The sequence below is a fragment of the Lepisma saccharinum genome, chromosome 30 (assembly GCF_977018435.1).
Source record: "Lepisma saccharinum chromosome 30, izLepSacc3.1, whole genome shotgun sequence".
Classification (NCBI taxonomy): domain Eukaryota; kingdom Metazoa; phylum Arthropoda; class Insecta; order Zygentoma; family Lepismatidae; genus Lepisma; species Lepisma saccharinum.
In genome coordinates, this window is record NC_139258.1 from 17,313,065 (window position 1) to 17,325,845 (window position 12,781).

Genomic DNA, 12,781 nt, shown 5'->3' on the forward strand with positions numbered 1-12,781 from the left:
TTTTGGCGATCTTTTTCCACCAGTCTATCCGGAAACCTTCTCTCATCGTTAAAGTCTACATTTCTTGGGCCATTGTCTTCCCGTAGTCTGTCTTGTAATCTTCTTCCGTTATTACAATAATTTCTGGCTAATTCTATGGCTTCGTCTTTTTCTACATCCGAAAGTGCATTTCTTCTTTCCATTTCGTCATTGGGCACACTTACTCGGTATTCTCTTTCGTTCTGTTCATATATGTTCCTCCATCGCTGATTTCCTCCTCTTCCGTATCTTCGGAAATTATTTCGGCCTCTCACGTTTCTCCAATTTCCTCGATGTCTATCATCGTTTCTCTCTCTTTCTTCCACAGAGTCTATGTTTCTTTCTTTCATATCTTCCATTGTTTCTTCCTACATATCTTCTTTCTGCACTTGGTCTCTGGTTTCTAACTTCTATTCTTCTTACATCAATTGAGCACCCTTCTTCTTCTGAATGTTGCCTCTTTCCATAGAATCTTCCTTCCTTATCGTTCCAGGAATTCTGAGTTTTTGTTAGCACATCTTCGGTTCTTAGATATTCAATCAAATCATCAACTGCTTTTATCTTAACCGCTGCTATAGCTCTCTGTATTCTTAATGGCAATGTTTGGACAACTTGTTTAACCAACTCCTCTTCACTGCATCCTTCCTTTAGGTTTTTGAAGCTTCTAAGGGTCTCCCATGTATGTTCTTCCAGGCTGTCGACTTTTGACCAATCTACATATCTTCTTTTTAATGCTTCTAGCTGCCTTTCCTTTATGTCTTCACTGCAGTAGTAATTCAGGAATTTTCGGCTGAACTCCTTAAAATTTCTAAATTTGTGCTCATTTAGTTGATACCATCCTGCTGCCGACTGTTCAAAACATGTCTCTATGACGTTCAAAATCATTCCTTCGGGGATCCTCATAAGTCTGACATTTGTTGTTAGTTCCCTTAAAAACTTTCTGGGACATTTATTAGATATATTCCCATTGAATTTTGGAAGATGCTGCAATTCTTGTGGCCTAGGTATCCTGGTCCTATAGTTCTCGTCTCTCGGGAATTCATTTTCCAATATGTCTAACAGCCTTTCATTATTACTTCCATCTTCGCTATTCTTCCATTTCCTTTTCTTGTGACCTCCCGCTATTCTATATCTCTTATGCTTCTCTTCTTCCTCCGTCGTCGATTCATCGCTTGAACTCTCTTCTCTCAGCTCTTTCTTAACCTTCGTTTCTTCGCTTTCTCGAAACCTAGGATTTATGTTTCCTTCTTTGATTAATAGCTTTCCTAACTTTCTTTCCACTTCTTCTACTTTCTTTTCTGTCTTCTCCATCTTTGACACTGCCCCATTTAATTTTCTGTCTAATTCCTTTCCTTTCTTATCTGCTGCATTAATTTTATTTTGATTTTCCGCAATGTCCTTCTCCATACTGCTAGTTTTTTCTTGAACTTCTTGCAGTTCCCGCGTATTTACTTCTCTCAGTTTTAGAACTTCCTTTTCCATTCTACTGCGTGTTTCCCAGCTTCTATCTTCCATTAGAACCTTTGCTTCCTCTATCTTGCTTTCATTTGCATCTACTCTAGAAGATACTGCTTCTATTTGCGATTTATTTTCAACAATTTTTCTTTCCATACTGTCGGTTCTGTGTATATTCTCCTCTCTAAGTTTTGAAACTTCTTCCTCGATCGTCCTATTTATATCCACGCTTTTGTTTTCAATTAGCAGTGTTGTTTCTTCTATCTTCTTTTCCAATGATCTTCTATTTTCTTCACATGTCTCTGTTATTTTCTCATACATCTTCTTGCTTTCATTTCTTACTGCTTCTAATTTTCTACTATTTTCATCGAGCCTTTCTTTCACTTCCTTGTTATTTTCTTCTAACTTTTCTTTTACTTCTCTGTTGTTCTCTTCCGCCTTCCTATTACTATCTTCAATCTTCTCCTTCAGATCTCTGTTATTTGCATTTATCTGCATTGACAGCTTTTGGAACATTTCCATCAAGTTTATTTCTTCTGTCTTCTTCTGCTTTTCTTTTAGCTTTTTCTTCTTGCATTCCTTACATGTATAATCTTCTTCCCTTTTACTTATTGCTATGTATTTCTCCGTTCTTATTCCTTCGCACGTCCAATGTTTCATTTCCTTACATGTGACACAGAAAATAATTTCTTCCTTGTTTCCTTCCTCTCCGCAACAAATGAAAGTTTCCCTTTTTTCTCAGTCTTCCTTCATTGTAGCTTCTCCATTCTCATTTCCATCTTTATCCTTTTCCTCCATTTTCAATTATTCTTTCTCTCTTCGCTGTCTGGTTCCTAATTCTCTAGCCCCACGTTGGGCGCCATTTATTTATGCTACCTTCATTTGGTGCAAAGGTACATAAACCTTAATCTTAAAACTCAGCTAGCTTATCTACAGGGTAGGGTTCTTTGTAGACAACGAAACCAGACAGGATGCCTTCCAATGGAGACGTTTAAACGAATATATTATTTAAACACAGGATACATGGAGTAAGAATTTTACATGATAAGCTACATTCTTCTATAATTTTCTCGTTACAGTCAATTTTCATCTCAATATTCTTTTTATTATTTATTTTCTTTATTTGGATATTCTTCTATATGTACTTCCTTCGTAGTGGGCAGATCTGGATCGGGACTTCCTTCTCAATGGGCGGTCTGGACTTCCCTCTTAATGGACGTTCTGGGTCGGGACTTCCTTCTTGATGGGCAGACCTGGATCGGAACTTCCTTCTCAATGGACGGTCTGGATCTAGACTTCCTTCTTAATATGGAGGATATGGACTTCCTTCTCAATGGACGTTCTGGATCGGGACTTCCTTCTTATCTTCTTTGTAAACTTCCCTCTGGGTTTCAATTTAGGTTTTGACTATTTAACGAATGCCTTTATCCTTTTCCAACTTTTTCCTCCAAGCTTTGGGAATAATACTAATATCCTTCCTTGGGGCTGCAATTGGAACGCGCCACCACTAACTAGGTACAACAGAGTGTATACTTGGTGCAGCCGATTGACATGCGCATCCAAGTAGGTGCTACAGTTAAACTGCGCAACCAAAAAGTGCTGTGGGGCGTCGATCAGAACGCGCTCGCCACTGATGTAAACAAAATTTCCCCTATAGGAATGGTAAATCAACCAAACAGATGCAATATCTGTTCAAAGACACAAACTTGTATCAGTGCTTTGACTTCCTTAATTTTCATATTAACTTACATGTGATCATTGATTTGATTTATAAAATATATATATTAATTTACTTCTTTCATATTTATTCTTTGTCTTCTTATAATATATACTATTGTTTTTCATCTTTCCAATTTGCTTTGTTCTTATTTATAAAGTTATTCACATATATTATGCCAATTCTTAACCTTGCACGCCTGGTGCTGCCATCTCTATTCGTCTTTGGCAAACTATTCACATTACTTGGTCCTATTGGGTACGTAACATCAGTAAGTACGATTGTTAAAAATGACGAAAGAAACGAGTGAAATGTGTTTGTGCGAGATCGCACCAGTACCGAATGGCTGGTTGCAAGAGAAGAATCTGGACTATATGGAAGTGAAAAGCCATTCTCAAGCCAACATGCATTCAGTACTCGCTAAAACTCTGGAGTATGTGTTAACAAACACAAATAGAAATCGAACCATGACATATATTCCTGTGTACCATGATGAACTCGGGGTACTGGTTTACTATCCTTCGGACACATTTATTTATTTTTACAGAAGAAACTACTTACCGTAATAAGTTCCTGTAGCATTGTCGAACATCGGGAAGGTGTTTTGTGTGATGTGGGAATGTTTCATAGTTGAAATTCATGTTGTTTGTTGAAAATTAATTCTCCGACGGAGAATAGCTAGCCCCACGAACCATTGGCACGTGGATAGGTTAGTTCTGTTAGGTTAGGAAACATAGTTAAAATTTGGGTAACACTTTACTATACCTGAGACAGATTCCTTCAAATTTACAGGAGAAAGTACTTACGGAAATCATTTTCTGAAGCGTTGTAGATGTTCGGGAATGTAGTTTTGGTCCATTTTAATGCGAATCCATGTGGTTTTATACGAAAATCTCTCTCCGACGTGCTATTCCTGCTCCCGCCATTTGCTTTTTACACGACAGCACTGTACGCGCTATTGCTGTGCTAAATTGAACGAAGGAGTGCTAATGGAACCTAACCTAACAGGCCTAACCTAACCTAGTAGGTATACCTCGTCCCCATAAGTAAGTAAAAAAGTGAATTTAAAATTCCTAAAGTGTTTTGAATTTTTAACACTGCATGCACACTCCAAATCGACAAAACACTGGCTCAACGAACGATCAACGGTAAGCTATCGCCATGTTGTGTGTGGAAATAAACAAGAACAGTAAGTACTCGTAAATGTAAGAAATATACATTACTTTCCTAAGAAATTCAATTATTTCACCTAAATAAGTGTTCCGGAATGCAGAATAGTACGTTAGCAATGTAAAAAAGTGCGAAAGAAATGATTCCCAGGTGTCTCAGGTATAGTAAAGTAGTACCGAATCTACCAAAATTTGGTGTCGTGTTAGTATCAGGATCTAGAAATTGGAAATAATTGCGAACCATTGACGCTAGCCCCATGAACCATTGGCGCTAGCCCCACAAACCATTGATGCTAGCCCCACGAACCATTGGCGCTAGCCCCACGAACCATTGGCGCTAGCCCCACGAACCATTGGCGCTAGCCCCACGAACCATTGACGCTAGCCCCACGAACCATTGGCACGTGGTTAGGTTAGGCAAACATAGTTAAAATTTGGTGTCGTAGTAGTATCAGGAATATATATATTTGGTTGTGAAACAAAAAAAAATCGCGAAAATCGACAGTTTCCATTCCGAAAACTAACGCCTTATTTTCGCTTATTTTGCAATTTCTAGATGTTCTACACCTTCAGGAATGTTCCGCGAAGCAGATACGTAAGTACGAATGTCAAAAATTGACGAAACGAAAAATTAGAGGTGTCCGAAGGATAGTAAATTTTTACCCTGTACTTTTAGACTAGAACCAATAAATTCACATCTGAATCATAACAATGCCAATGAGCAGGACTTTATGCCGTGACTTTAGCTACGTCGAAACCATTAGAAATTCAAAACTGCCCACGGATTTTACAAAACAATAGTTTATTAACAGCCGAGTCGAAACCGTTGTTTTAGAATTAGTCTTGCACGGAATTTAATAGTATTAGATTACCTGTAATTATTATCAATTCGCACGTACACATGAACTCAAACATCATAGGGAGAGACCCAGCTGATTATTTTTTTTTAAATAGTTGTCATTCATTTGTCAACATATTCAGAGTTGCCACTGTAAGTAGCTTGTTTTTTCACATTCGTGATTCGTCATTATAACAGAAGTATCTTCTTCCCAAGCATGTTACCTTGATTCTCGTGAATTTGACACTAGCATCTGATATGTGAAATAATCAAATAAATAATGGCCGAAAGTACCTGTATTATTTTTGAAAGAAGCTTGCAACATTGCTGACCATCGATTACACAGTCATTTGTTTTCTCAATCGTCTTTTCTGGTCGAATAGGGTGTAGGCGTATGTTTTATAATTATGAAGTGTAAAAAATTACAACAGTATAATTTTTGTGAAGAATTTCACTTGATCTATGACTTTATTATTGGCCGTGGTTGGTCTTCAAGAAGGCAATGCATGGAAGAAGAAGGCGATTGATGACAACTACTGTCTAAATTCAACCCATTTTGCGTGCCAGTTTAAATTCATATCTGCTATATATACATCCTCAAATAGACCAACCCACAGCGTTAATATTGTGTATCTATATGAGAAAATGCATTCAATTGGAAGAGTGTGAGCTCTCTCATTCTCATGAGTTTATAAAATGAAATGAGAAGTAATTTTTTACAGCAACCCTTCTTCAGGTGAATATAACCAATTATTTATTGGACCTTTTCTGCAGTCTATTTAAGTAGGGTAGGAAATTAGGGTCACAAATTAAAATTATTTTTTATTTAAGTCGCATGTACGGTGTTATCCCATAGATTATATGTATAGGTTATACTTTGCAGAAAACTTTGAGGTATGTGCAAGGAGGTAAATGTGAAGACCCTACAAATTGAGCAATTATAAATACTTAATTTTCTTTTTAATGATGGATGTGTTTTCATTATGTTTTATTATATCGAGGCTTGTCTCGTGTACAGTATATTTGCACACATTCTGGGCAGCAAAGAATGTTAATTGTGGGAGATAAAAGAACGGTAACAGTTCCAATTGTTTTATGATTTTGGGCCCAAGTTCCTTTTGTTTTATTCCGATTTCATCATACTACGAATGCAAATTTTACATGGTTCGATTTCGATGTACGTCTGTTTACACATACTGCAGAGTTTTTGTGAACTTAAGATTTTGTTCAATATATGCTTTCATGGTTAGGTTAGGCAGGTTAGGTTTGGTTCTCTTAGCATTAAAATAAAATCCCTAAATGCATTCTAGTAAGGTTCCGATTTTCTTCTACATTCGTACCCACACTTCTATGATATTTACTGTCTCTTGTCGACAGAGAATATCTTGTCCATGGGAAGTGTGCATGCGGGTCGGGTACCCTATTCTACACCCTCGAATTTTGAAATATTTTTTTTTCATTATGAACATTATTTGATCCTATTTGTGAATAAAAAAAAATTGGAGCGCGGAAAGAAGTATTTACGACTGTACAGCCGTTTAAAGTTGAAATTTTGTCGTTCGAAATGGTTCGCAATTATTTCCAATTTCTAGATCGTGATACTAACACGACACCAAATTTTAACTATCGATCTCAACCTAACTGAACTAACCTATCCACGTGCCAATGGTTCGTGGGGCTAGCGCTAATGGTTCGTGAGGCTAGCGCCAATGGTTCGTGGGGCTAGCGCCAATGGTTCGTGGGGCTAGCGCCAATGGTTCGTGAGGCTAGCGCCAATGGTTCGTGAGGCTAGCGCCAATGGTTCGTGGGCCTAGCGCCAATGGTTCGTGGGGCTAGCACCAATGGTTCGTGGGCCTAGTGCCAATGGTTCGTGGGGCTAGTGCCAATGGTTCGTGGGGCTAGTGCCAATGGTTCGTGAGGCTAGCGCCAATGGTTCGTGGGCCTAGCGCCAATGGTTTGTGGGGCTAGCGCCAATGGTTCGTGGGGCAGCAGACCATCTCCCTGTAAGTCAAGTACAATCCCGTATGTCTCGTCGAACAAACTCTATGACCTTCATCCGTTGAACGTGGGTCAATCTCATATTTAGTCCTTTTGTATTAATTCAATGTCACACAAATCAATTCCAATGTCTAAAGTCGCACAAAACAATTGCAGTGTCTCAAATATCCAATCCGCCAATAAATTACATAAATAATATATTGAAATCGCAAATTATCCCATTGCACAAGTCATTCATAACAAGAAAAAATTGCAAATTATCCCATTGCACAAGTCAAAGATAAGAAGAAAAAGAAAATGTTCAGACGTGCGCCTGTGACATGAATCTAAGATGCGCCATGATCAAATCCCTGCAAAACCGTTTCGACGTTACATAAGGAATCTAAATATTGAAAAACGTAAGTTTCCTAGCACGTAGATCTAAAAAAATTACTTTCCGCGCTATTTAGAAACATCGTTTCTTATGAAGAACTAATTTTCGTAACGAGAATATTTGAAATGTGCGAAAAATCGAGGGTGTAGAAAAGGGTACCCGAGCCGTGCATGCTTGCATAAAATAATTTTGAAGTTGTTTTTTCAACATAAATAACTTTTGATAAATGTTTACTATCCTTCGGACACCTGTGGGGCTATGCGTCAATGGTTCATGGGGCTATGCGAGAATGTGTGTGGGGCTACGAATATTTTTTTCGAAACCAATTTTTAACTATTGTAACCTATGCGTGGCCCTACCTAACCGAACCTTACCGGAAATGGTTCGTGGGGCTATGTACGAAATCTGTCCGAAGGATAGTAAACAAGTACCTAACTTTTTTTTTGGAGTCCAAACAGTGCTCATTACTTTAAGGAAGGTTCAAATTTCGTGTGACAATGATTTCCAAAATTCTACAATAAATAGTATTTGTGCTAGGAGAAATCATAAAACAATCGGAACCGTTACCCCAATTTAGTTCATTTTTCGTGCACCCAATAATTTGGGACTCCTAATTACGAATCTGCAGTTAAAATTTGGCGCTCACGTGTGGAGCTTGCAAAATAAGGGGGTCCGTGATCACAACCGACAATGTACAATTGCTCATTATTTATCGCAAGATTTTGTGTTTCGAATACTTAAAGATCGAAATATATATTCCTGGTATTACTATGACCCCAAATTTTAACTATGTTTGCTTAACCTAACCTAACTTAACCTTGCCGTGCATGGTTCGTAGGGCTATCCGTGAATGGTTTGTGAGGCTATCCATGAATGGTTTGTGGGGCTACGCGTGTATGGTTCATGGGGCTACCCGTGCATCGTTAGAGGTGTTTAAGGCTAATTGCAACCAGGCACAGTCAAAAAATGTCACTTTCGTAGCACATGAGTGACAAATTCCAACCACAGAATCATGATCAAGTGTCCTAAATTAGTGACTATTCGAAATATGAATGAATGCCCCCTTATTATTTATATTAACCCAACCGAAACTAACTACAAAATGGCTTTTGCAAAGCAAAATTTACGGAATAATGGACATTACTTCCTTCCTTCAAAATACGCCATCTTCCTCACATGAACAACTGAGGGTCTCACTTATTGCACAACACTTTAGCAATCTTGTGCACTGAACGCAATGTAACAAATTGTGAACATCACTTGTTCGTATGAGAAAAATGGTTCCCATCGTTGTTTATTTATCGAGAATCAGCGTGGTTATTCACAACGTTATTTTACAACTTCTACACGTTAATTTATGAAAAACTCAATATGCTGACCAAGGCAGTAATTTATTTTATTATAAAACATAAACTAAACATAACGTTTCAACCTTCTATCAAGGTCTTCATCAGATTCTGCACCAAGTACAAATGTAACAAATACAAAAACAGGATGATACATATACACAAACATTACTCCCCTCCAGACTATTAGAAAGTTGTTCTGGAACATTCTAGCAGGTGGCTTTCCCTTGTCAACTGTAAAAAGCTAAACATATTACTTCCATATAGAATGTGGTTGGACTCTTTATCTCACACCCTTTTTCCTTCATTCTTCTTCCTTCTTCTCTCCTCTTCTCTCTTGTCCTTTCTTTCCACTCTTTCTAAAACCTTCTTCCATTCTTTGTTTATCATCAGTCCCCCATTCCAGTACATTGTCTTCTTCACCTTTGTTCTCTATTTCCTTGGACTTCCTTCCATTTTCTCGTATTCTCTTCTCCCTTCCTATCTGCTTAGCCTCATCCAACTCTATATCATGTCCTGTTTCTCTTGTGTGTTTAAATATCGCATTTCTCTCTCTCTTAAGTTGTACATCATCCCTATGTTGTTTCAACCTGTCTTTCAGCCTCTTTTTCGTTTCTCCTATGTACACACAGTTGACAAGGGAAAGCCACCTGTTAGAATGTTCCAGAACAACTTTCTAAGAGTCTGGAGGGGAGTAATGTTTGTGTATATATATTGTCCTGTTTTTGTCTTGTTACATTTGTACTTGGTGCAGAGTCTGATAAAGACCTTGCTAGAAGGTTGAAATGTTACGTTTAGTTTATGTTTTATAATAAAATAAATTACTGCCGTGGTCAGCATATTGAGTTTTTCATATCATGGAAACAAGGCTTAATGGTGTTATAACGTTAATTTACAATTTCTACACGTGACCACTAAATCTTAACTGCAGATACGGCATCAGGACTCCATAATTAGTGAGTATTCGAATTATTAACGAAATTATGCCTTTTTTTAACCTACACGTTATTTTGCAAGTTCCACATGTGAACGCCAAATTTTAACTGCAGATTCGTGATTAAAAGCCCGACATTTTTGAGTATGCGAAATAAGAAAGAAATTGGGAAAGTGTCCGGTACCTCGAAGCATGTTAAAATTGCATTCGTAGCATGATGAAATCGCAATAAAACTAATGGAGCTTGAGCCCTTCTCTGTAATGTATGTAATGGATAGGTAACGTAACATTGTTTTTTATGTATTGTGTTTTATTAATGCATAACAAATTATACTTAAATGTGTTTCTTCTATTACAGGTTATGCAAAGATGCCTAATGAATTGTTGGGCTGGATTTTACAAAGTTCGTGGTATGAAAAGATTTTGGTGTCTTCTGTGTTGCTGATACTTTTTGTCCTTGGTGCAGATTGCTGGTTTCAGTGTTTCCCATTGAGCAGCTATGGGTTAATTATCTATTTGTGTTCCGTAACATTTGGGGCATTGTGGCTTTCAAGAAGATGCATCAAGTTTCTTCTAGAGTGTAACAAACCATTTCGTTCAGAATTTCAGACTCCGTGGCAGGAAAAATGCAAGGAAGTTGCTAAAAAACTTATACTCGGTCTTCGTAATCTTCGAAGAGAGTCTTCAATAGAAACTACAAATGGAAATACAGCCGAGAAAACTAGCCACACCAGTCTTCAGGAAGAGCTCAGTTTGTTGATTGAGGATGTTCATTTTGAATTTGTTCGTAAGTGGTACTTGACGCTTAGCCAGGATGAGGACTTCCCAGCAGAAGTCAGGTGCTTGCTGGAAGATTTTATGAACAAGTTGGCCAATCAAGCTAAGAAAATCAACGGGCATTTGTTGTTCAGGAAGGTCATGGCCGTATATCTCCACCACCTTCAGGAGTATCGAAGGGCTTTGAAGAAGATAGCCAAGAAAAGAAAGAGTAGTTCTATTGCTGCTTTCTTAGAGAAGTCCGTACAGGTGGACGAAGTGTATCGTTACAAGCATGTAGGCAGCAAGGGAGAGGATATCCTTATGGGGTACATGGAGAAACTTACAATGTCACTGATAAAGGAATTTTTACCGTGGGAGTTTGTGTCATGTCGTGCGTTTCAAGTTTTAGCGTCAATTTTAGCAAGGAAGGTGCTTCTTGGTATGGTCGATCTTGTTAGCAATCCTCAGTGGTTAAATCCAAAGCTATTGTTCTTGCTCACAGTTGATGGAGGGGAGAGTAGCGCAGGTGAGATTATGAGCGAGTGCGAAGATGGAATTGAGGAAGGAGTTATAGCTGAATCTCAGGTTTTTTCTAACTTCAGTGAACTAGAACATGTTGGTCATCAGGAAGAAGGTGCAAGATTTCATAGAGAGAACTCTTCAGGCAAGAAGAATGGTGAAAATTCTGCTCAATCATCCTTTGCCGCTTCTGTGTCGGAAATGTTACGAGACTGGGTGTTGATGGATCGACCAGAGAGGAACGGTGCTCATTCAAAGCAAAGTATCGTCAAGGAAAACAATGGCACTTTGCAAAGTTCAACCACAAGCAATCAAAAGGACCACCATCTAACACTTGATCAGTCTCAGTTATCACGTAGACAGTCCCTCACACTACCTTTGAACACCGGCGATGCAGACAAACCAGCAATAAAGGAACCAAATATGAATAACCGTATATCGTCTGTATTGGGAGGCTTAATATCAGCAACTGCAGGGCCGTTACTTCCTGACAACATGACTTTCCAGTACAAACCTTTGAATAAAATGTGGAAGAGTCCAAGCGTAGAAGCGATGAAAGATCTTGCGGAGATTTCCAAACCAAAAAGTGTTCCGTTTATCCATATAGTGGAGGGCATAAAATTGGACGATGTGAACAAGACTCAGCGGGGCGAGGATAAAGGAAAGAGACTACTAAGCGTGAAAAGTAGCAATTTAGTATTACATAAAAGCAAATCTAGTCATGACATCAGTGAAAAGTCGTACGAGCTCACCTTTGGTAATGCTAGGGACGTGAGTGTCGGAGAAGAGCTGTCGGAAACAAGTAGGTTTTGGAGCTCTGGAGGTCTCGTGATGAAATCCTGCGAACAGGAAGATGAGCAAGCTCAGGTAGTCATCAATAATAATCAGGGTGTTTCAGACAATACAGTGGGGACCTCACAAGGTGAACAGGGTGTTTTAGATAAAATCGAACCACCGAAGAATTCCGCGCGGCGGAAACTGTCAAAGAGTAGATCGTTTGACTCCAGCAACACGTTTGACACTGCCTTTGATTGTGATACGAACCCCGGTGGTAACGACGCTTGTCACATTTTAGAAGAACCGCCGAGTGAACCAAAAGTGCTTCCTCCCTCAGGTTTGGAGCAGTCGATGGTTGAGAAGTGGCTGGATTCGGAATCTGGTGAAGAAGCTCTCACAGCTGACCTGTCACCAGTGTATGAAGAGCCTGAGGATTTTGCATCCACCATCAACAAGCTTCGCTCACTTCTGCAGCAGAAAGACAGCCAGCTGAGTTTGTCAAGCCAAGAATCTCAGGGCTCGCAAGGAAGCAAAGGGAGTCCTCGTGCTATGTGGCAAGAAGCAGAGAGGTAAGATATCCGACTATTTACACTTTGCACATCATCATTATATAGGGCTTTCTGTGGTGTCAGGATTGCTATGCATCTGGAAAGCAGGGAATTTTGCAAATCATCTGGTACCAAATAAATGAAACCCTTTGCAATAAGATTTCACAGATCTTCAAACTTTTGTTACCCAAATTTGCCCCATAATTTTCGTTCTTAGGATGCAATTTTTTGAGCGAAACATACAATATCATAGAAAGTAAGCTTCATTAGCTACAAAATGAATTTTGTTTTAGGTCTCTAGCTAGCTCTAATGGTTTTTGAGATATTAAG

General features: G+C 38.7%; 1 protein-coding gene across 1 annotated transcript in view; it reads left to right on the plus strand.

Annotated features, from left to right (window-relative positions):
* The first annotated feature begins 5,562 nt into the window (after positions 1–5,562).
* Positions 5,563–12,781, plus strand: part of LOC145982007 (uncharacterized) — a 47,099-nt gene continuing 39,880 nt past the window's right edge. Inside the window, exons 1-2 of the mRNA XM_083115547.1 lie at positions 5,563–5,933; positions 10,207–12,472. Coding sequence (XP_082971673.1) covers positions 10,218–12,472 — 2,255 coding nt within the window. The 5' untranslated portion in view covers positions 5,563–5,933; positions 10,207–10,217. The remainder of the gene's footprint in view (positions 5,934–10,206; positions 12,473–12,781) is intronic.